This window comes from Bacillus rossius, chromosome 12 (assembly GCF_032445375.1).
Source record: "Bacillus rossius redtenbacheri isolate Brsri chromosome 12, Brsri_v3, whole genome shotgun sequence".
Classification (NCBI taxonomy): Eukaryota; Metazoa; Arthropoda; class Insecta; order Phasmatodea; family Bacillidae; genus Bacillus; species Bacillus rossius.
This window is the reverse complement of record NC_086339.1, coordinates 27,371,899-27,397,698: the sequence shown is the minus strand read 5'-3', so window position 1 is coordinate 27,397,698 and position 25,800 is coordinate 27,371,899. Positions and strand designations below refer to the sequence as shown.

General features: G+C 38.1%; 2 protein-coding genes across 3 annotated transcripts in view; one reads left to right on the top strand and one right to left on the bottom strand.

Moving 5' to 3' along the window:
• Nucleotides 1-25,328, bottom strand: part of LOC134537764 (brachyurin-like) — a 37,088-nt gene extending 11,760 nt beyond the window's left edge. Inside the window, exons 1-2 of one of the 2 annotated variants that reach the window (XM_063378542.1) lie at nucleotides 25,186-25,328; nucleotides 2,477-2,543 (exon numbers count right to left, since the gene is read on the bottom strand). In XM_063378542.1, the coding sequence (XP_063234612.1) occupies nucleotides 2,477-2,543 (67 nt within the window). In that variant the 5' untranslated portion in view covers nucleotides 25,186-25,328. Of the gene's footprint in view, nucleotides 1-2,476; nucleotides 2,544-5,691; nucleotides 5,797-25,185 lie in introns of those variants that run through there. The other variant, XM_063378541.1, reaches the window with a different exon arrangement.
• Nucleotides 10,457-25,800, top strand: part of LOC134537762 (brachyurin-like) — a 31,076-nt gene continuing 15,732 nt past the window's right edge. The window contains exons 1-4 of the mRNA XM_063378539.1: nucleotides 10,457-10,562; nucleotides 12,071-12,131; nucleotides 14,741-14,900; nucleotides 25,351-25,520. Of these exons, the coding sequence (XP_063234609.1) occupies nucleotides 10,497-10,562; nucleotides 12,071-12,131; nucleotides 14,741-14,900; nucleotides 25,351-25,520 (457 nt within the window). The 5' untranslated portion in view covers nucleotides 10,457-10,496. The remainder of the gene's footprint in view (nucleotides 10,563-12,070; nucleotides 12,132-14,740; nucleotides 14,901-25,350; nucleotides 25,521-25,800) is intronic.

Below are 25,800 nucleotides of genomic sequence, written 5' to 3'. Positions count from 1 at the left end.
GCCCGGGGCCGCCAACTGAACAACAACACATAACCCGCCCCGCGTTCACCCCGCCCACGATCCGGGCCGCGGGCCGCCCAGGGCCGCCAACTGAACAACAACACATAACCCGTCGCCGCGTTCACCCCGCCCACGATCCGGGCCGCGGGCCGCCAGGGGCCGCCAACTGAACAACAACACATAACCCGCCCCGCGTTCACCCCGCCCACGATCCGGGCCGCGGGCCGCCCGGGGCCGCCAACTGAACAACAACACATAACCCGTCGCCGCGTTCACCCCGCCCACGATCCGGGCCGCGGGCCGCCCGGGGCCGCCAACTGAACAACAACACATAACCCGTCGCCGCGTTCACCCCGCCCACGATCCGGGCCGCGGGCCGCCCGGGGCCGCCAACTGAACAACAACACATAACCCGTCGCCGCGTTCACCCCGCCCACGATCCGGGCCGCGGGCCGCCCGGGGCCGCCAACTGAACAACAACACATAACCCGTCGCCGCGTTCACCCCGCCCACGATCCGGGCCGCGGGCCGCCAGGGGCCGCCAACTGAACAACAACACATAACCCGCCCCACGTTCACCCCGCCCACGATCCGGGCCGCGGGCCGCCCGGGGCCGCCAACTGAACAACAACACATAACCCGTCGCCGCGTTCACCCCGCCCACGATCCGGGCCGCGGGCCGCCAGGGGCCGCCAACTGAACAACAACACATAACCCGCCCCGCGTTCACCCCGCCCACGATCCGGGCCGCGGGCCGCCAGGGGCCGCCAACTGAACAACAACACATAACCCGCCCCGCGTTCACCCCGCCCACGATCCGGGCCGCGGGCCGCCCGGGGCCGCCAACTGAACAACAACACATAACCCGTCGCCGCGTTCACCCCGCCCACGATCCGGGCCGCGGGCCGCCAGGGGCCGCCAACTGAACAACAACACATAACCCGCCCCGCGTTCACCCCGCCCACGATCCGGGCCGCGGGCCGCCCGGGGCCGCCAACTGAACAACAACACATAACCCGCCCCGCGTTCACCCCGCCCACGATCCGGGCCGCGGGCCGCCCGGGGCCGCCAACTGAACAACAACACATAACCCGTCGCCGCGTTCACCCCGCCCACGATCCGGGCCGCGGGCCGCCCGGGGCCACCAACTGAACAACAACACATAACCCGTCGCCACCGTTCTTTTTTTTTTTTGTGAGCGCATCACTCAGTGTCACGCGTCACGCGCAGTCACGTGAAATTACATTTAGTACGTGATTTTTTTTGGACGTGTTTCATTGTTAGTTATACCCCAATCGCGGACCAAAAAAAATAATAATATCCAAACACACATAAACAAGCTGAACTCAGCCGATGTCAAGAGTTAAAAACATAGCACAGGATATACCTTGCAAGACATTGGTCGGAAACCAACGACGATACTAAACAGATAACGCGAACAACACAACGAAAACGCAGCGGTGCAAAGGCGAATCCAGAGATGTGAATGGGGGAGAAAAAAAAACAGATATTCTGGACACCAAAACATACAGCACAGACGAACACTGTATGCTTCCTAAGATAAAACAAATCTGTTTCCGTCCTCAGGCACAAGCAAACTGACGCGTGTCCAAAAGAAAATCTCAAATCACTGTACCCTATTGCAAGAACCATTAAAATAACGGTGATATTAAATTCATTTAAGTAAGCATACGTGACAGTTTACGTTTAAAGAAACGCGTGTCAGCAGTGAAACTGAGCGGCAAAGAGTAATAAGTTGTGACCATGAAACCTGAAACGACACGAGCCTCAAGTGCTCCATCTCAATGAAAATGCACGCTCGAAACTCGGATGTCTCGTGTCAATTTTTTTTCAAAAGTAACCGCCCTGGAGTTGCAGGTTTGCGCTCGCCAATGACAAGAGGCGAAGACGCGATCAGTGTGACGACCTTGTCAGTCACGTGACCTTTCAGGCAATCGGCCAATCAGATGGCCCAAAAGATTTCTTTAAAACCTTACCAAGATTCAACTTTCCATGGACGAACGGATGAAATTATAGCCTCAAAAATGTCTGAAAGTCATTGTCTTCAAAACTTTTTTTATTGTTTAGCTGCTTCTATATGATTTTAATTTGCCTTTAAACACGTTTTAAAATTTGGTATTTAAATAGAAAGCGATCGAGACACAAAAGTGTAATTAACAACGTATTAGAACGAAAAAAAACATTATTATTTTTATCAATGATTTGTATAAGGTTATCGTACATGATCGTCAAACTAACAAACCTTTAAAAGAAATATTTTCTCAACTATTTAAGGTTTTTAGTCAGTTAAGAGCATCCACGTGAAAAAAAAATTATGAAGGACCACTAGGCTTGTTGACGGACAGACGGATTTCGGACGGACGGATAACGGACGGACGCGACGAATCATTGAGAGTCTAGCTTAACTCTTATCAGCGCTGGACTTCCGGTATTACATTTTGTTTTAAATGCTTACCTGTTTTGGGCCCATGTATCACTGATGGCTCCAGCGTATGTGTATCTACAGCTGACAATGTTGCCATCTGATAAAAAAAGATAACAATATTAAACCTGCTGAAAAAAAACTAGACATATAATACAGTGCTTACCTAATAGATTTTTAAATTAAACTTTCAAATAATCATCAAATGCGCTAACACCTTGACGGTAATTTAAAGTATTATTATGAATTTTACTAATGTTGCAGTGATATAAATTCACTTAACTAATTCCAAAAAAAAACATGTTTGTAAAAAATTGGTTGTGTGTAAAGTCGGTTTACGGACGATAGTTTAACGTGACGTCATAACAAAACATTGATGAAATGATTGCATATTTTTATGAATAAAATTGAATCATATTTATTTTAATAATAAAAGAATAAATACTTAAAATTATACTAATAATCAGTATATGAATCACCATAATTATTGACATGAAAACGTCTAATAAATCGATGAACGCCGGCTGCACGCACGAAAAAAAATTGGTTGTCTGTAAAGTCGGTTTACGGACGATAGTTTAACGTGGCAACGTCATAACAAAACATTGATGAAATTATTGATCCAGAAGAAAATGAAATATCATATTCTGCCTGAGACTGAGCCGTAATAGGTTTTTGCAACCAAATCATTTAGGCATTAAAAATTTTATATTCTTCGAGGAATAATTTTTTTTTTAATTTTTCTATATTTTTTATGATAAAATCTACCTCTGCATACTTTTATGAATAAAATTTAATCATTTTTATTGAATTATCACTATTTTGTATGGATACAAAGAAGGAGTGAAATGAAATCTACAATTAAATTGATAAATTTACTTTTATTTGCATTCATTAATTCAAATAAATTTATTACTTTTGTAGTGTCGCGCGCGCCGTATTTATTTTTACAAGTACAAAAATGAAAGTATTGCAGCGGCCGGGATTCGATCCGTCAACCTTTGGATTGGTAGTCAATTCAATTCAATTTCAAAATCTCTTTATTTTGTCTTTTCATGGTTCTTTACAAATACAGGTTGCATTGACACACCAGCACTCAGTGCTCTTTTGCCAGAAAATTACATATATATATTTTTTTTTTTTCATTTCAGTTATATATACACTCAGATTATTTACAGATACAATTGTTTCATTTAAGGAAAAAATTTTAAAAACCTTAGAATTGTTTGTTGGAGCATCAGCTCAATGTCCCTTACAACGTTAAAGAATGTCTCTCTTACGTATCACTGGTTATGAGAAGTATAGTACAATTTCACATGTCCCTTAAAAATAATATAATTAGCATAATTATATATAACTAATTACTATACATATATATACAAGTATTTTGTTTGTTCTTAAAACTACTCCTGCAGTGCACTGGTAGATATATTAAATTTATGTATATATATATTTGTTTTTCTAATTATATGCATTGGTTTAGTTTGTGTGTCCTTAATAGCTATTTTCACATTGCACTGTTAATTTTTAATTATTTACAAATAAACAGATACGTCACTTTGGTGGGCGTTCGTGATTTTTCACACGGCACTGTAGTCGGTGTCCGATGTTTGTACACTATTTGATATTTTGCCAAGTCAGGGTGGCCTGCCAGGGGGGTATTCTGTTATTAGTTTTTGTGGGTGCGGGTGTGTTATGTCGTGTTGTCTGATGTTCTGGATGAGTGTGGACGGGTGTTGTGCTGCCTTATTGAAAAATTTGTCTGTATATTGAATAACTAATTGTCGTGGTGATGGTGCTTTTTAAGATATTATCGAAATGATAAATCCTTCTACTCATATATGTCAATAAAATATTTATAACTATTGTCCCCATGCACCCACCCCACGCTTTTTTTAAAATAAAATACGTTTTTTTTTATTTTACACTATTTTTAATTCAAATTTATTAAAATTTATTTTCTATTTTTTAGTTGGATTTTCTATAAGAGCGTCTTTTTTTAGTTTTTTTTAAACTTTTTTTTCATTTTTAGTTAAATTTTCTATAAAAGCGTAATTTTTTATTTATTTTATAACTATTCTTTTTATTAGAACAAAATTAATAGGTAACTCAATCACCATTCATTACAACAGCAAACAAGGCTCTTTCCTCAACAAGGCTCTTTCCTCAAAAATTGTAAATTTAAATTCATGCTTATTTTGTTGAATTGAAAATTCTCTTTGGTATTCGTAAATTTGTTAATATTAGAAAAAAATCGGCTAAAGATAATGGTTGAAAATTAATTTTAACATAAATTCCTGCCTTATCAACTATAGATTAAAATTATATAAATTGACAAAAATCTTATTTTGCAAATTTAATAATGGAATAATATTATCAAATTAGTGTATTGTCATCGGTCCTCGATAAATCTACAAAGTTTGAATGAAATCTGGCAGTTTAAAGTGGGTCAAAATCGCACCCAAAGGAGTCGGTTATAAACATACAAACAAATATACAGGTGAAGCTAATATAAAGCGTGTAAAAAGAGAAGGTTTGACTTTATTAAGTATACGATTATAGTAAATATTCTATAAATCTGTAAATGTGGAAGTTGGCATAACCTAAATGAAAAGTTAAAGTCAAATGTTTCATCTTTTTTCATAACTCGTTCCCTTATTATTTGGAAATAGAGTGCTATTTTATCAGCGTTAAATATATTTTTGAATCAACTGAAATTGGGGAGAGGGGATTTTAAAATGTCACACGTCTACATTTTTAAAATGGTATCTACATTTAAAAAATTAACATTGTTATAAACATGTTGAAACACCAAACCTGAATTATTTCAAAATTATTAAAAACACACACATATATTATATATAGTACATATATGTGCACTGTACATGTTATGGCGTGTAATTATTTCTTTACTTAATGATTTTTGGAACTCATAGCGTACTTTTCTAACCATTTTACAATATAATCACTTTTGTGATATTTTCTATACCAGATCCGCGAGAGGTAAGCTAGTTTGTAAAAAATTAGCATATTTTAATAATCAACCTAATGTTAACAGGTAATGGCTTAGCTTAAATAACAACTTACCGACTTCTTTAGAATTAAGTTTTAATATCACGTCATATCGCATGATAATTACTTTAAAATTAAATTGGTGTATTAATACATTGCAAAAAAATCACATAATTCCAACTTTAAGTGGAAGTTATTGCATTTAACATGTTTCATTAAAATGTATGTATACTTACAAATGCAGCAACTACCGAAAAGGTAAAAAAAATCTTCATGTTTTACAAAAATCTGAGTCAAATTTTAAAATGTTACTAAGCTTTAATTTCGCGCGACTAAACTATCCTGACATCAGACGGAGCGAGACATAAAAGGCCACTGCCAACCTTGAAGCGATAACAATATCAGATTATCTTCTTTAAAGATTACAACGTTCAAGTACACGAATGTGTAACAATATTATAAAACCTTGAAGTCCCGTGGAACATTATTATCGAGCATACAAGGAAAGAGCAGCGAGAGGTCTTAAATCCGGCTTTCTGTGGTAACCCTGCAACTTTCTAGCCACTTGCGTTGTTGATCTTGGCCACTAGTTTGTATTACTGCGCCGCCGAGTTTTTAGTTCGCCCAGAGTTTATGATTACTGTCGATTTTTATTTCAGTGCAGTTTTTTTTTTCTGTTTTCTAGAGGGTTGCATTTCTCATTTACTATTGAGTTAAAAGTTATTTTGGACAGCGCCAATTTTGACATACACTGTGTGTCATAAAAATACTTCAAGGATAGACAACATGCAGAACATTAAAAAAAACAGCCAATATCAACCGATATGAAAAAGAAAATAATAGCACAACGCAGACGAACAGAGATGGCTGACTACGACGAGACAAGTTACAACAAGAACGGTGGACCTGAATACCGACACAATCCCGAGGGGGAGACTCTCTCCCCTACTCTCAGAACTTTCCGAACCCGCTCGGAACTCCCGCGGAGGCCGGCGTCGTCGCTTATATACCCGTGGCGTCATTCTCGAAGCGACGAGAGCGGCCGTGACGTGTCGCGTCATCCCGGGCTGACCGACGCCCGAATCTACCTACGCCACGTGACAACGTCTAATAAATCGATGAACGCCGGCTGCACGCACGAAAAAGTGTCCCGTTACGCACATTGTTCCGTTACGCTGTGTCCCGTTACGCTCATTGTACGCTTGCGCCGCATCTATCTCTCTTCCACGATTGGCCTATGCGTCCGAGGAGAAGAAAGACAGCGGCAGCACACAACTTACATCTACACGTGAACTGTTTCGTCGACTGTTTATAAAGTGAAGTGAAAAGTTAATGTGGTTTTCATTGCTTATTACAACAACAATTTCGGCAATAAAAGTTAATTATTCTTGCTTTTTAAAAATCTGATTACTAGTATAATTTCAAGTATTTATTCTTTTATTATTAAAATAAAAATGATTCAATTTTATTCATAAAAGTATTCAATCATTTCATCAATGTTTTGTTATGACGTTGTCACGTTAAACTATCGTCCGTAAACTGACTTTACAGACAACCAATTTTTTAATCAGTCGTGACTCCAAACGATCGATTGATTGTCTAAATTCGCGTCCAGTAATTTAACATAACAGTCGGGGAAGCCATTTTTATATCATTTATAAATTAATTTGGAATGAAATTCTCTATCAAACACTTTTTATATGTCCAAAAACGCTGCGATATTATAGCTATAGCTATAGCTATTCCGAACGAACGCAGTTATTAATTTATTATCTGTTCTGTCATACGCATCATCTGAGGCGTTTTTGAATGCGTGCTACGAAAACCAAATGATCGTTTGGCAGTATGTATATTATCCCTGATGTGTTTCGTCGCTTCAGAATTATGTATTCTGCTAATTTTGACACTGTACTAAGCAAACTAATGGGCCTTCAATTTTGGGGCAGTGTCTCATATTTTCCTGGTTAATGAAAAACTATCACATTCGATTATTTCCACTGCGATAGAAAATACCGTAATTTAAACATGGCATTTGTTAGTTCAGCGAGGTGTTCTAAGACTTCGACAGGCAGTTTCATTAAAGTGTTTCCATGACGTCAAACGACGCATTGTTCCTTCCAAACTTCATCTAGCTACACTTCACTACGAGACTTAACAACAATGAACAATGATTAGGAACTCCCTTTGATTGCTGCACTTTACAAGTACCATCAGCACTACCGCTATCAAAAAATATCAAGAGTTTTATCCAACTATTGTCTGCTATTGGGGCTTTATTAAAGATCGTGTCTTCGTTCCTCCGCTTCCTGATGATTTGCCAGAGTTGTGACACAGAACTGAAGAGGCTATTGCTTCCATTTCTCCGGACGTGTTAACCAAAGTGTTATAATAATTGTACTTTAGGTTTGTAAGAAAATCTAGGTCAGTTTACCTTCAATTTGCTGTGTGATTTGTTGTGAATGGTCTAAATTAACACCGTTGCAATATGCCATTGAAACTGGGACACTCTTGCATGGACACCCAACATGTGGCAACCCGCCTCACGTGACAAGGGCGACGGCCGGAATCCTCCAGACACCTCGGCGCCAGGCCGGGTCAGGTGACGTCATGGGTCAGGTGACGTCATTGCTCACGCACGTGCTTGTGTGAGGGGCGGGGTGGTTGCGTGCACGGACCTGCTTCCCCGGAGCCACGCCATGTAGGCTTGCCACGACGCGACGTCTAAGAGCATCTGCAAGTGCCGGTGCACTCTCAAGAGTTGATATCATGAACCAGCGTTGCTTCGGTCCTGAAGCACTTGACGAGACATCATTACGTTCTTCGAATTATTCTTGCAATGGGAAAGATTGGTTAAAAAAAAAAAAAAAATACATTATGTTGGATACAGGCTATTGCTGGTTTACACTGCGTCACAGAAAAAAACGCGAGAAACTGAAAAAAAAAAAATAATAATGCACAAACACGCGCACAAACTCACAGAAAACAATGCCTGAATTAGCCGATGTTATAATGAAAAATGTACGGACAGCACAGCGAATTGTGCCGGAAATTAGGTATTTTGGCACGTTTTTTTAAATTTTATCATAATTTTAAAATTATTTTTGGAAATAATTTTATTTTCCATATAGATTGGTTTCTGAAGGGAGTAGTTTTTTTTAAGTCGACTGTACCGCGACTCGCCCCTGGTCGACCTTAGTGCGTGCAAACTCCGACAGAGGGAAGTCTTTTACGATAGTTCACTTCGGGCCGGACGCGAGAGTTGCCGAAGGTTTCCGACGCCCCTCTACCCTCTAGGACGAAGTCCTTGTTTTGAATTAGCGACGCGGCGCGGATGTGAGGGAACTCTTGCTCTGCACTCTGGAACGACCGCGTCGGTAGTCCGCTGATCGCGTTTCGGGCTCCGTCCAGTTAAATCAAAGCTGACGCCGAGTAACAGTACTAAGATGTAGTCCGATCAGAAAAGGGATGTTTCCCTATTTACCTTTTGGTTTTTTATTTTAGTCATCTCAGTATAGCCTCTACGTAGTAATCCTAGTTTCTCCGCGAACCAAATTTCTGGTCTGGTGCCGCATATATTTTTTTTTTTAACCGCGACGTCGGCCGCGCATCGCCCTCCATCTTCCGACCAGGCAACATGGCTGTGCCTAATAACAGCTACTACCCTGTTTTGGTAAGTTCTGTCTTCGGTCCTTTGTACTTTGTCTCTCTTGCGGTCGTTTTCTGACCCGACCTTGTTCTGTCTGTGGTGCAGATCTAATTTTTTTTTTGGTTTGGTCTGTCCACAGACAGGGTCCTAGACCCCCCCCCCCCCCCCCCCAAAAGAGAAAGAAACCATCATGAGGAACTAAGGAAGCCCGGCGACCTCCAATTTTGAATGGGTGGTTTCGCCAGTGGAAGCCCTCACTCCCGGCCTTTTCGCCATCAGCTACGAACCGCCAGAAAATCTTCAGTTCGTGAGAGCGAGTGCCAGTGAAAGTTTTATTTTGTAAATTTTGCAAATGTAATTTCAGATATCAGATTCGAACCAGTTTAACAGCTATGGTCTCTTCAGCCATCTCGAAATTGTATATGTGAAATTTTTATAATTAACCAATGATAAGCTAATATGGTGATTACAGATTATTGTAAAATGTTAAAACTTTACGGTTTCTTTAAGAATAATGTGTTGGAAAAATAATTTTCTATTCGCGGCCCGGGTCGGCAAATGATTAGGTAGACTGAGCTCTCTTTAATAATGGTTAAATGATAGAAGTGTTTTCTCTTTATAGCTTGTAACAGAAAATCTTGAAAACAAACTTTGACCTTAAATAAAAGGATGCCTATAAACGTAACTGTTTATTTTTATTACTTAATGCAATAACGATCCACACTAAACTCCCAAGTCTTGATAGGGAGTTTACAAATTTTCTTTGGACCCACCCCGTGTCCGCCTCTGATGTTTAAATTTTGTTCTTAATTCTTCTTTTCTGCCCGCCACTTCCAAGGCCTGTTTTGTCGACATCTTGTCAGTATTAATAACAAGGACACGAGGGGCGTTACAGAATTCAGCGGAAGGGATTAGAACGGCATCACAGCCCGGCTTGTTTCCAGCCCGCTGTGTTCCGGCTGTGCTTGGATATCGTTCCGATTAATACCTTCCGCGGAATTCTCTGTGCTGACTATGCGTTTACAATTTTCACATCGGCTGATTTAGGCTTGGTTTACCACGTGCGTTTGCGTTTCTTCGGGGTTTTTCTCTGTGACACACAGACCAACGTGTTTTTAATCGAGATGTCATTACGTAGAGTTTATTTTTATCTTCATGTTGTTTGTTTTTTTGTAACGCCAGCTCAGACATCTTTAAAAGAGAGCGACGTTAAGAGAGCCAACGGTGTCACGTCAAATCTCCCCCTGAGCTTTCGAAATAAAAAAATTTATGGAGCGACAGTCGCGATCCGGCTTTAAGTCTTCGCGGGAGCTCTCGCGGCAGATAGCGGACCGCCTACGGCTACCACGGCACATAAAGGGACGTGTGCTCTCGGCCGATCTTGATCCGCGAGCGATGACGACGGGAGACGCGGGACTGGCGCTGGTCCTGGCCTGCCTCCTGGCGGCGGGCGCCGCGGCGGTGAGTGGACGGGGGTTCGGCCTTTGAATACATACACTGTATAGAAGTCGCGAGTGGATAGGATTTACTCCACGTTTTACAGAAGCGTATGATGAGCAGCCTTGGGAACTTCACCGCTGCAGTGCGCTGCCGTAACGCCCTGTATCGTCTTAGTTGTTATTTACACGTTAGAGCGTAGATCTGTCGCCCGCTGTCATTTCCCCGCAATCCCCCCACTGATCATTCACTGCAGCTCAACGTCGTTCAACGGGAGGGGGAAGGGGTGTTTGAAGAGTTCGACACTTGTCCACCAGGGACCACCACGAGTCGATGCCCTAGAGATGGTGGCGATTGCGGCGGTGAATTAACCAACTACCTCAAAACCGTATTAGAAATTTTAACCTGGGCTGGCGACTTCTATACAGTATATATATTCAAAGGTTCGGCCAACAGTCAACACCGACTAGACGGCCTACTGCGCGTGACGTCACTCCAGCGCTCTGGCCTTGTCATCAAGTCGGCGTTGGTTCGGCGCAATGGCGGCTTCAGGATGATTTTTCGGGAGGGGCTGTCGCACAAAGAAAGGTCGTAGTTGCAGAAAAATGAAAAGTGGTCAGATGTTGGACTTGGGATATTATTTACAAATTACAGGTTTCAAATACAGAACCTTAGAAGCTCCATGCAACTTTTGATGAGATAAAAGTTTAACGTATGAAATTAAATATTTAAGTAAACATAAATAAACACTAACCTTCTGGAGCCGCGCTTGGATTCGGCGCGGCCGTCTAGAGAAAACCAAGGGCCCGAAGACCCCCCCTCCCCTTTTTCCCTAACGTACAACAACTTCTCCAGACCATGTGCACCTCGGAGGCATAACACGCCATGTCCACACTTCGGCAAGATCTATTGAACTCCAAAGAGCCAAAGGATAGGAACTAAAACTTTGTCGTATCATAGGTTGAAAAACGTTTAAATAAAATTAGAGTAAAATTAATTGGGGGTACATTAAATAATTATGAAATATAAGGAATGTGCCAATCATCAATGGAACTTGATTAAGTTAAGTAGAGGGGAAATGGTGATACGCGCCTCGTGTGTTTCTTATGGGACTACGATTTTGGTTGTTGGCTTGCCGATCGCAAGGATTTGGCCATCTTCGGATGTTTCCGCAGCTCTTTGCTTATGATCAGAACATCGGAATAAAAATAAAATTTTCTTATTTTCCTAAAAGCAGTTCTAAACATTATTTCGTCACAACGTTAAAATAAGTGCATTTGAGATTTATTACGTAACTTTAAAGCCATTTATTGTATGAAAATTATTTTATTATGATTGTGAATAAAACTTATAAAAATTCATTAGATTTTTTTAACTAAGTTAAAAGTTTTAAGTCATTCGGTACTATGATAATCGGGTCCCTAAATTTATAAATTAAGATTTAATTCACAAAAATATTATTTTGATTAAACTTTGGTTGTTGTTTTGTATCTTGTGCCTTGCTGAACTATGAAGTGTTTATAATGTTTCAGGCCAATGAATTTAAAATTCCAAGAAATGTCCGGCACAAGATGGCATACATGCCACTTGTTGGTAAGTAGGTAACATTACTGGAAATATATTTTAAGTTTTTTAACATTCTCTGTTTATTCGTATGACCACCAAACAATTGGCATGATTTTACATAGCTTCAACTGCCAAATTCTAGCCATTTTTAAGCATTAACAGTGATTATAGTTAGAAAGACTAAGCATTCAAGTGATTTATACTCACTCCTAGGTTCTTTATCAGCAAGAAGGAATATCTTGTATGTAAGTAACTGTACCAAACATAAATTGGATTTTAATAATTTAATTCCAAGTACAGGTATTAAAGTTCCAAACTTTAATAGTCGTTACCATCCTTCACACTGTACTATTAGCAATAAATACATGTTATATGGACTAATTAATTTATTTACCAAAAGTTATATTTTTTCTGTATTAGATGAACAAATAAATGTTAATATTTTGCTTTCATTCCTTACTTTATTAAACTTCACTAAATATTAGAAATTATTAAGAGACACAAGTAAAATATATTATGACCGGTTTATATTTTTTAATTTTATGTATCTCGTGATACCTAATTTTGTAGTTTGTCTAATGATCATTATTGTTTTGCTGTATAGTAGTTGTCCTTTGCATTTATAATTGTCCACGTTAAAATGGTAGTATGTCTATGTATGTATTTCAATAGATTTTTTCCCTTAATTTATATTGTTTTTGTATTTTTTTATGTATGGTGCCTGCCACTTATGACTAGACAGCTTGAAAAATATATATATATTTATTTGCTAGCTGCCCCCGTGAATCAGTCCACGGGGACAGAATAATTCTCACGGGTCATTTAGAGAGAAAATATGAACGAGTATAATTTATTTCTATGTATATTTAAGTTAAAATTACATTGAAGTTTCCCTATGGAGTACGTCTATTTTTTACACCCAGGAGCAAGCACAAACAATTATGTGGAACATCTAACTCGAAAACATACTACGTATGCCTACTTACTCACAAGTTGGCCACAATAAACTTATTAGAAGTAATTATACTCGCTATAAGATTTAGACATATTATTATAATCACGTCTTCGAAACCTTTTAATTAATCACAATAAAATATAAACCTGATAAATTTGGTTTTACTGTTTTAATATTGTTTTGTAATCAAGTCTAAAGCATGAGCAGTTTAAGAGTTCATTTCTGTTGGCAAATAACTGGGTTCGTTTGTCGGGCTTGGACGATGTCCGTGATCATCATTGGTCCGCGGTTTCGACCTGCGATAGTCAATTGCCGGGGTTTTTTTTTTTTTTTTTTCAACAGATGCAACCAATTGCAAACACACAGGCAGCAGTGTTATAACTTCTTCAGAGAAATTTTAATCAAAGTCTGAATCTCACTCATGTTATGTCACGCCAATTAACCGTCACATTATTGATCGGCTATTCTTGATTACCACGTTTTATCCGATTTCTAAACATCACTCCCGACTTACTTCGGTCTAGCCCTATGCTTAGGCTATAACTCTCTTTTTTTTTCCTTCTTAATTTAGTAAACTTAACTTTCAGCTGCTAAAAAATAAAGCAAGAAATCAGTTTCTCTTAACCCTTTCAGTCCATTCGTCCACTGAATTGAACAATTTATATCTCAATGATGTGAATGAGTGGATTAATGTGTACCTACATTCTAATAGACATCATAATCTATAGTTATGATTTTTTTTACTTTTGTTAATTACTATTTATAACGGCTCCGAAAAAAGCAAAGAGACAGGAGAAAACAAAAATACTAAACCGGGGCTTTGTACATGATTACGACAAGGAATTTTATTTTATAAAATTCATTAAACTGTTAATACTTTAAAGATTCCCTTTGTCTTTGTGAACTTTTGTTCGCGCCATCCGCCACAGATGGCAGCACCGTGGCTACGCATTTCCGTTCCATTCACGAAATTACTCCTACCAAAAATGCCGTGTAGGCACCGAGAGAGCTAATATGTAACGCATCAGAAATGTTTTGCTATTCAGGTATTGTGTGTGTGTGTGTGGGAGGGGGGGGGAGAGAGAGTTTTTTCAAATTGTTACGTCGCTGCCACGACCTTGTTGGAATTGCCCTCTCTTTTCTACCGGGTCCTCGAGGGGAAACAAAAACCGTTAAACAGAGGGATCGACATTAACTTTACTTTTCGGATTTTTTTTATTTTGCCCAAGTCGTCACTCTCTATTACCTTTGAATATATATACTGTATACAGTATATGTATATGTATGTATATGTATACAGTATATATATTCAAAGCTATTACTGCTTTAGCACGTATTAAAAAAAAAAAGCCTAGGCGCCTCGCTATCACACCGTATATCGCTGTTCTTTCGTCGCGGTCACGCGCTTGGCCTCTCGACCAGGCGGACTCCGTCGTCTCGGCCTCTCCGAAATGCCCTTCTTTTTTTTTTTTTTTTTTTGGGGCGTGGCTGCCCTATTTTGAAAACCTCGGGCCCGCGGCTGTGTTGACAATCCTCGTTCCTACACGCCCACTTCTCGGAACGGAGGCCGGCGTCGCTGTCGACGGTATCGACGCTAACGTCGTCGTGACGCTGCGTGCGTGTCGACACTCGCACGTCGCCAAGGCAGGCGGGCGCCCCGCCCGCTGACGTGTGTTTGCAGACGACGCTCCGCTCAGCCCGCTGCCGGCCATCACCAACGGCCAGCGGGCCGCCAGGGGCCAGTTCCCGCACCAGGTGGCGCTGTTCCTGGGCGCCTCCTTCTGCGGCGGCTCGCTCATCTCCGCCTCGTGGATCCTGACGGCCGCGCACTGCACCGTCGGGTAGGACCTCCCGAACCCCCACCACATCCATCCCTCCACTCGCGGATAGCTCCCCTTTTGCTTTGTTGACCCAGCCCTCTTGGCCCGGTGCCCCCACGAGCGTGGATACGGAATACGCCGTGTACGCGAAACAGGAGATAGTTACGGGGGTCGTTACCACAACTCCGAAATACCATAACGCCGAATTTCAAAATTGACCACAACGCCGACAGCTAGAAAAACTGCTGTGTACCACAACGCCGAAATAACAACTGAATGAATTTGTGTGAGTTTCTTAAATGTACCTTAACGCCGAAATACCAAAATCAAACCTAACCTTACCTAACCTAACCTAACCTAGGGTAATATAACCTAACCTAACTTAACCTAGCCTATCCTAGCCTAGCCTAACCTAACCTAGCCTAACCTTGTCTAACCTAACCTAGTCTAACCTAACATAACCTTTGTGGCAGTCCTGCAATGACATTTTTCGGCGTTTGTGTGTTTTGGCGTTGTGGTGATTCGGCGTTGTGGTACACAGCAGTTTTCTAGCTGTCGGCGTTGTGGTCAATTTGGCATTTCGGCGTTGTATTTCGGCGTTGTGGTACGTCCTCGAGATCCGGCTATGACCAGAGGCCAAGGTTACCCATCTCACCATAGACACCACCTTCAACCCCTGCCTCACTCAGCTGACCAGACAATTTGGCTGCGTCCTTAGCTCTTAGACGTTCGATTAAAATATATAAATGTGTCTTTGTCATGTTTTATAAAGATAAAGTTATAGATATGAAAATATAGAGAGATAAAGCGAAGGATATAAATAGATGTATAGAGATGTCGAGGTATGGATAGGGAGACAGGTTGAGATAGAGATAAAAACATATATACATAGAGACATTGTGATATAGAGATATATGGATAGAGATATAGATATGTATATAGAGAGATAGAGAACTATATATATGGAGAGAGAGAATAATATAGTGAAATTTATAGAGAGAGATTCTTTGTAGTGTGTACCTACTTCAAACAAATTTTAAAAAATATTGAAAGAGGCATAGCAACGCATGCCGGCATTAGCTAGCTAGTAAAAAATAAGATCGTTAAAAATAGCGAAAATATAGAAAGCACAGAAGTTTTCACGCAAACAATTATTGACACGTAAGTAAGTAAGTAAGTAAGTAAGTAAGTAAGTAAGAAATAAGAAATACATGCAAATTAAGAGTCGAAATGGAAAAAATATGTTTAAATGCAGGTGACCTTGTAATTCTTGGTAATACCATTGAATATATATAATGTATAGAAGTCGCGAGCCCAGGTTAAATTTTCTGTCCGGTTTCTTAGAAGAATTGTTGTAGTTCCAAGCTCCGCCGCTGCGATCGCTTTCATCGCTGGGTATCGGCCGTATACGCCCCTGGCGGTATTTGGCAGAACTAGGTTAACCAGCCCAGTCGTGACATCATCCTTCACCCCCCCCCCCCCCCCTCGAAAATCCCAGACCAACGATTCAAATTACCCGGCAGGTCTTATCAACATCGTTAGGCGACCTTGAAGAGGAGCTTCCCTTACCGTCGTTTGAGAATGATGAAATCCCAAAAGAAGCTAGCCACGGAAATCACTGAATGATGGGATTCTGTACCCGAGTGAAGTGAAAATTAGCTATTAAAACTTTGTATTGGGCCAATAGTCAGTGTTACGTTCAAAATATGGTTTTATTTTAAAATTAAAATACTTATTTAAACTATATTTCGCGTTTGTGCAAATTTACTTTTAGATATTGGCAAGGAAAATCAACATACCTTAAACAACCTTCTCTTATTCAACGTTATCTATTAAGTAGTAAATGGGGTAGATATTATTTTTAAAAATAAAAAAAAATTATATAACCCACTAAATCAGTATTGGCAAGATATATATAAATTCAATATTAAAATACGCACATTAAAAATTTTTGTAATTAACTTTTTTCGGTAATAAAAATTCAGGATGATTTCGGTTTAATTGGTTTACGTATATTGCTATATTTTCTAAATCACATAGAAAAGGGAAAACAGTGCATCAGTGAAAATTCAAAAATTTAGTTTAAGTAATACTAGCCATACCAAAAGATCAATATGCGAGATAAGAAATTTGGTAACTGCTCTACATTTCAAATAAAAATGCACTGGTTTCATGAATACTGAAATGTATGCGTAATAAGGCATATTATGTTATTATACTAAGCATGACTATAACTAAAAAAATTACAGTAATTTAAAACGATGGCATTCTTAACATACAATAAGTGCGCGAGTCTTAGTTTATTTTTTAATTGGCTTCTTCGTCAGATGGAAAAGAGTTAAAATTTCATCAAGGAAAAATATATTCTCAAAGTCACTAAACCGGGAGATAGAAAATAAGGTAGGTACTTAATTTTAAATAAAAGTTAAAATAGACTTACGCTAAACCAATTAAAAATAAGTCGTAAAAATATTTTTATTTATTAAATATGTTCTATACTTGACAGTTCTTTGTGTATAATTCTTCAAAAATATTTGAAATTTAATACATATTTTCTTAAAATGGTAGAATATCAGCAATACCCGGAAATTACGTGAGCAAAGCCACGGGTTATTAGATACACTTTTATTATAAAATAAAAACAATTATGCATTTGTAGTTCACGAATGTGATATTTTGTTTATTGCTTCACAACATTCATTTGCCAGTCTCAAATTTCATTGTACCACTTGTCAGAAATGTCACCAAAAATGAGAGATAGTTTTTTTGACGAATTTCAATTACGAGGAAACCTTTCGCAAGACTTTTTTCTTCGCAGTAGTCACTGGGACACCATTAATTTAAATCCACTAAGATAATAAAATTGTATGTATAATGATTTGTTTTTGTATATTTATATAACTTTCCAACCAATTTTTAATGATTTTCATGTGAATAAAAACTTGTAAATCAATTTAATTAACTGTGTCATAATACTTCTGATTAGATGGAAATACAAACTTTTCATCAGTAATATACGATGATAAAAATATTTATTATTGTAAAATAATATTCACTGTTCAAATGCAAATTTAAATAGATTATTCATACATGTTTCCTGCTAATTAATGGTTTAAAATAATAATTTTTTAATATAAAATCATTTTTCTCTTGTGTTAAAATGGGTTGCTAAAATGAGGAATTATAAATATGTCACTTACTAAGTCCGTGCACAGATTTACACAAAACAGCAATGTAAATAATCTTTTTTGGTAGTTTCTAATTTTGTGCCCTGGATAACATGAATTTGGTTTAATTCATACCAAAGTGAATTTTTTGAACAACTTAAATTGATGTCATAAACAAATATTTATTTTATATTAAAAATCCACAAACAGTTTTTAAAATATAATATTTATCACGCCAGATGGAATAATAAACAAAAAATAGCTCTTATATGTTGTCTGTGTTTAAAGAATAGTATTATATTTCATGGAAATAATATTTACCTTTCGGTTATTAAAAGAAAATATATTTGTATTCAAAATACTTGCGCATCGTTTTTACGAGCATAAAGGCCGGGATACATTCGCAATAGCACGCAAACAGCACACAGATAGCACACACGCACAGAGATAGCACAGAGCTTGATGCTACATTCACGCACAACACAACACAAAATAATACCGGAAGCATTCAAAAAAGTTTTTTAAATGTAAAACTCCCGTTCACAATTTTGGTCACTGAAGTTGGCATACGTGACGTTTGTTTAGATTCGTGTGTTGTTATTGTGGTACGGTTTTCGTTAAACCCAGAAATATTTTAAATATTTCAAAGTTTACGTACAAAACACAATGAGCATTCAAAAATATATATCACTGTTTATTTCAAATCCGGCTTCTTTAACACATTCAGACACAGACTTCCAAGCATTTAATTTAGCTTCTTCATTTTTGTATCCTGCGGATCCCCTGTCATACAAAATATTTTTACTTTCTATTACAGCTATCAAAAAGCTATCAAATGTGCCTTCCATTTTTATGTTATCGCGTGTTTGAAAACAATAACAAACTACTCAAGTCAAGAGCACCAATACTTTCGTGACAATTGTTCTTTTATAAGCCCACTCGAGTAGTACTTAAACTGTTTGCTGATTGGCTACCACCATGGTCGCGCACAGAAAATAACCTAAAAGTTAAAAGTTAATGAACTTTCTGTGCGCCGATCCTGTGCTATTTTTCTGTGCGCGTGCTATTTGCCAATGTGGCAGCTCATATCTAATAGTGTATGTTGAACTTCTGTGCGTCTGTGCTGTTTGCTTGCTATTGCGAATGTAGCCCGGGCTTAACTTGTGTATCTAACCTCAAAGCAAGGAATATAAAGAGTGGGAACTCAATGCTATAACAAACACTCTTATTTTCTTTGGAGATCCGGGAAATGTGCTTTATTTATAAGCAACTTAACATAGTAAATCGTTAACTTTTCAGATCTATGTTGGCAAAATTGATTTTTTTTGTGGTCATTCGCTACTGGGAATATTCACCATATAACGTTTAAGATTATTTATTTTGAATAACGAAACAACCAAAACATTATGTAAAAATGCTTCATCTTATGTTAAAAAAATTATAAACTGCATAGTCACAAAGTATGACATCATACCATTAGTTTCTGTTACTAATAACAACACGTGCACGCGTTTGAACAGTCATCGCAGCCATAGTTGTTTCATAGCTACCAAAATCATTCAACGTTGTCAAGAATTATTCCAAATTATGTTTTGCCATTTTACTCAATGCGCCACTCCGTTAACACAACATTTTATAAATTCTGAACTACGAATGTCAGTGGGAATGTACACTATACTGTACATTCCAATCTGATACGCTTTAAGAAATTTCTGTAGTTTTCTTATTATTAAAACTTAATTTTTGATGTTGGCATCTTTTAACCGCACTTTTTTTTTTTTTTTTTTTTTTCGGTGGCCGTACTCCTCCAATTCAGTTGCGCCCGCCGATATCTAAGCGCTCGGATTTCAACAAAAGGCACCGCCTCTCGATAGAGTGAAACAGAGATTTACGCGCACGACCTTGAAAAAAGCGACGCTACAGCGCTCTGGCGTGGAAGCTGGTAACTACGAGTACCCTCTTGTGGAAAGAAGAGCTGTCTAGCGGCGGAGCTAACAACTACCTCAGTTTTGGATCCGAAAATTGGAATAATAAATCCTATCCCCTCGCGACTTCTATAAGTTATATATATTCAATGGTAATACAAACAAAACAGCAATGTTGGTAACATCGCACGAGTTAAAACACTTCTACGCGCAATAATAAATTAATCGCGACACACGAAAACAATAAACACACACTTTCCCAATAGCTGGAGGAGGAGGGGGGGGGGGGGGGAATATACATACACGAATGAATATCGGGGGTCATTCATCTTTTCCAGATTGACTTCCAGGCAAACGAAGCACCGTGGTTACGCGTTTCCGTTCATTCGACTTCCGTTCCAATCACGAAATAATTCCTACCAACTGCTGTACACCGAGAGCTAAGTTGTTACACATTAACGAATATCGCAGGCTGTCACGGTCGTCGTCTGGGTTGCAGCCAATTCCAAGATTTCACCGACGTTTCGGTTGAGCTCGCAGTCGCCATCATCATCCTGACTTTAGAAACTTACTGCAAGGGATGACCAGACTGGTATAAATGTATTCCGACATACAGAAATATAAATGAAATTCTAATGATACCTTATCCTGTAGGCCGAGTGGACAGGAATATATATTTTTTTTTATATAGGTTTATATTTGCACTGGAACAATCAGTACCTACCTTTCCTCCTGATACCACGTGGCTGATGGTAAAGATTTTAAAAAAATGGAAAATGCAGTAGACGCTCAGACATTGATGTCACATGTTCACACGCGTTATTTGCCGAGGTCACGAAACGACAGTTTATACCACGTAGGCATACATAATCGTTTGTCCTCATAGTCATACGTTATGTGATGCGCAAAAAATTATTTACGTGTTTATTTGGTGGCCCCTATTTCTCTTTATTTGTGGAATTTTTATGTTCGAAATACAAAAATGTATAGCTACTTTCAGGGTTTTTTTTGTGTATATTTTCCGTTAATTGTTATATATATATTCTTAGATAAAATATCTTGAATTTTTTTTTCTTGATTACAAAATTAGGGACAAAAACTTTTACCTTAAAGCTTCACTGTACACTATGTTGGCAGTGGTATTTTTTAGGTGATAACAAAACATATTGATTTTCAGGAGATCCTACTCGAGGAAGGGCAACATATAATTGCCCATGAGAGAAGCACTCTTTTTTTTAGGTCGATGCCAACAATCGAAAAAGTTTGTCCCTGGTATTTATTTATCGTAAGGGCAAACGATATCTTCACAGGAAACTGTAACCTTTTAAAGGATATAGGCAAATCTGTTTGAATCATCGGGATTCGCGGAATGTGAGCGAGCTGTCCGGCCGCGGGCCCAGTGATGATTGTTGCTACAATCACATTGTCTCGTAATTCCTTTATCAGTCTTGTGCCATTACAAATACTGGGAGGGCTTAAATTTCTTAATAGCATAATGGGAGTACCTCCTTTTAATTTTAGTTCGTGGAGTGGCAAGCCAGCAGGATTAAGGGAATTTAAAAATTATTGTGGGTGCACTGTATATTCGATGTTGCACACGGTGTCAATAGATTTGTAACATTTAAAATCACCCGGTACTTTTTCCATAATCATTCTATTGATCTCATTTACTGAGTCGTTTTCTGTGACACTATCGCCCTCGAACAAAGCCAATTGAAATTTCTTTCTGTGAGATTTTCGATGTCGGGATAGATTTTTTCTATAAGAATTTCTAGACTGTTAACAGTATGAGCTTAATTTATTGTCCAACAATACTTGGGGGGCTATGTAAAATTTTACACCTTGGGTTACGTTACTAAAGTTTTAGTAAGGATTCCTTATCTTTTCTAGCAATACATATAGCCTATGTTACTCAGGGTGAATGTAGCTTTCTAATGGTGAAAACATTTTTGAAATAGGCACAGTAGTTTTTGAGTTTATTCATTACAAGCATACACACAAAAATACAAATCTTTCCTCTTTATAATATTAGTGTAGATTTCGTAATAATCTCAAAATATCAAGTGTAGTATGCATGGAGAATTTAATTTCCTAACGAAATTATTGTATTTACTTAAGTTGTTGAACTGAAGGAAAGGTTCGAACATAATAATTTACAACAACAAAAATACAAGGAAAGTGAAATCTCTTGTAGGATTTTTTTTGGACGAAAATAAACATACATAACCATTAAATAAACATTTCATACTTTAACAGTTAAAACATAATACATGTTTTATGTCTACTATTACACGTAGAAATATTACACATCCAAAATAAAAACACCGAATTCCAATTTTGTTACAAATAAAATTACAAATAATTAAATAGCGATGACACTGCATTGTGCACAAATATTAAATATAAAACTTTCGGTAGTTGTGTAATCAAAGAAGTTCATGTTTAATAATCCCGATGATTTAATTAAGTTTCTGAGGGTTTCATTGTATGAAATAAAACATTTATGCTCCTGCTTAACCCTGATGTAAGCTATTACCAAGTATTCTGTACTCAGGAGTACTGTAAGTTCCAATAAAATATAGTTGTATTTAAATAATGTGAATATTTCTCAATAAGTAAGCAAATCTCGCAAAACTAGTGTCATCTAAATTCTTAGTTTTCAGAAACTGGTCGATTTAATGTCAGTACTATCATTACCTAAAATTCCGGCGATGTCAGTATGAAATGTATCTTTTAATTTGATATCTCCAACACTATCATTGATTTAGTACTTAATTTAAGATTTTGAAAATGCCTATTTGCAAACAGTTGTTTGAATAGCTTTCCAGTATTAGCTGCGCATATTAAGCACGGTAAAACAAAAAAAAAAGCCATAAGTGAAATAACAAGGTTAACTTTTCTGTGGCTTTTAAAACAAAAAAAATAATATACAATGCTTGTAAGCACACACATATTTTAACTAAACACAATCTTCTAATATCTAACATTTATTTCAAAATAACTTTACCATCGACAGTGCAAGCTCTTGCATATGTTTTTACGAGTCTATATTTCTATATAATTATTGCACAGCGGGACTGTAACTTTGTTTGCAGGAAATCAACTAAAAAATTGTCTGACTAATTATACAAATTATATTTCACTGTTATGAAATTACATAATTCATGCTGAACGAACAACATAAGAACACATAAATATGTTCGTCACCGAGGTTAGATGTTACTGCATGTACTGCACGTGTTAATGACACACGAAACTACAGTAAACTCGTAGAATAACATCATGTCAGTGTTAAGAAGACTGCAAGTATCCGCTCTACCACTCTGGTTCTGGGGTAGAGCGCCTGCCTTGTGACTTGTAGAACCTGGGTTCGCGCCCCGGCTCCTCCAAGGCGGATTGCCCAGACAAAATGGTGGCATTTTCTCTGGTAGGAATACAATCCCTTGTATCAAGTCAGGCTACTTAAGAAACGATGGGTGGAACAGAAAAAAACCTTCCAGGTGGCTTCCAAATGGGGAGCCCAAGAAAAGAAACGGGCTCCCCATTTGTGTTGCTGTAGCCATTCCGGGGGTTTCTCCGGGGGAACGGAGTTTTGCAAAAAAAAAAAAAAAATGTTTTTTTTTTTTAGTTGTGTAGCATTTTAGTTTTTAATAACTGTAGTACTATCAATCCACCGTGTTACAAACAAATATTTGAATTAAGTGGTGTTGAGTGTTCAACCATTTATCGGTATATATTTTCTTGAAGTATTATTGACAGTTAAATTTTAGTCACAAACAATTGGCCAATACCTCTGTTATGTATTACTTTTAGACGTGTTTGACGAAAAAAAAATATTTATAGGCACATAAATTCTATTTCTAAAAATATTATTTCTGAAAAACACGTAGTTTTCAATCAGGAAGATTGTATTACTGTGTGTGTTAAAGACGATATATATATATATATATATATATATATATATATATATAAATAAATTATCTTACAAATAAACGCTTTGCAGCAGTCAAATTTGCAAATGCAATTTCATAATATTAGGTGTTCCGCAAAGTAGTAGTTTATCTCAACTACTCTTTAATATTTAATAAATGATATTCCAACTGTAATCGGAATTTATATGTGTGTGTGTGTGTGCGTGCGCGCCAGTATAACATCTAGATATAAATAAAATATTATATGTATTTCAACATGAGCAAAGACTTTTATACTTATCAATTATAGGCCTCGCTAAACAATGCGTGGTATATATTTGTTTTAATTATCTTACAAATAGACGCTTTGCAGCGAACCCAATTTTCTTATATCTATTTATTCGTCTGTATGTCATAACCATACAGAAGGTAGCTTTGCAATAGATTTTTACCAATAAAATTCAATAACGCTAATTAATGCAAGTGTGCCGTTATAAAATTAATTAAGTCCGATTAAATTCAATAGAAGAACACATTGTGATGAAATTTCCTGTAGTTCAGTTTCTTATGCATTTGGTTTGTTTTCTGTTATCGATAAATTTGCAGAAATGTAATTCGTTTTCTGTCTGCTCCAATATAAAGACATTGGCAAAGATTTTTTTATTATTATTCAGCTTACGACTGCGCGAAAAGCTAACAAATTGCACGCACTGTGTCGTCACTTGGAGGGATTTCAAAAATACGAAATATCGACAGCATGGCAACGCTGCACTGGCGCGCGCCAGCGGGCGATGCGACGAGCGAGCATTGCACTGCGCTCTGTTGGCGCTACTGACAACTATCCGTTAACTTTGTAGTGAACCGTTTGTTTTCGTTTATTTAGCACGTCTATGCTCCGATTTAAATTTTTGTCGCACCAAAAGTAAGATATGACATTATTCCGTTAAGTAAGACACAGAATTATCCAAATTTATCCATAAAAAAACCTCTTAAAACCCAATATATTCACTAATCAATTTTTCATTTCAAATATTTCAAAATTAAATTTTTATTGTAACTATACTGGTCAGTGCCCGAGTTTCTGAAGATATGTTAGAAATAAATATAAGTATATACTTTTTTTTGCAAAAAAATTGTATGGTGTTAAATATCTCTAAAAATAGATTAGACTTTCCTCTATAATATATATTATTCGATATATCTATAACTTAAGTCTTGCTGGCCCAGATTTTGATAAAATAACACGCCGATTCGCAAAAATCGTGAACCATGCCCTCACATTTTTATACAATACGTTACATACGTAACAGGATGATGCAAGATGTGAACGGTGCTGCGTCTCCTACTGTAACTTCTGCAGGCCCATACGTAGTGTGTTGGTGCCAATGGTAGTGTGAGTTTTGAAAACCACGTATTCCGTCCCCGCCGTGTGCCGGCAGCTGGGCAGGTCGGTGTGGTTCGCACGCAGGACGACCACGGCGACGGCCTACATCGGCAGCCAGAACCTGTACGCCGCGGAGCCGGGCAAGCTGACGCCCGTGTCGCGCACCATCATCGAGCACGAGGGCTACAACGACCCCGTGTTCCTGGCCAACGACGTGGCGCTCATCCGCATCGTCTTCAGGGTCGCTGTCGGCTGTGAGTCGGTCGTTACTTTTTTACACGTCTGTTATAGAGGTATTTGAGAAGCCCTCAATAGAAATGAATTTTATGTTTATTATTTTACTTCTTACCTCTATGACTTTGTCTTAGTCCTGTTATGAATTATATTTACCAGTATTGTATCTCTATGGTCAGGTCAATTTGGTTTTACTCTTTAAGTATTTTCATGTTTTATCTAAGTAATAATTTTATGAAATGTCTTTGCAAACATTTGTTAAACGGCGACGAATAGGAAATGAGCTTACACCTTTTAATA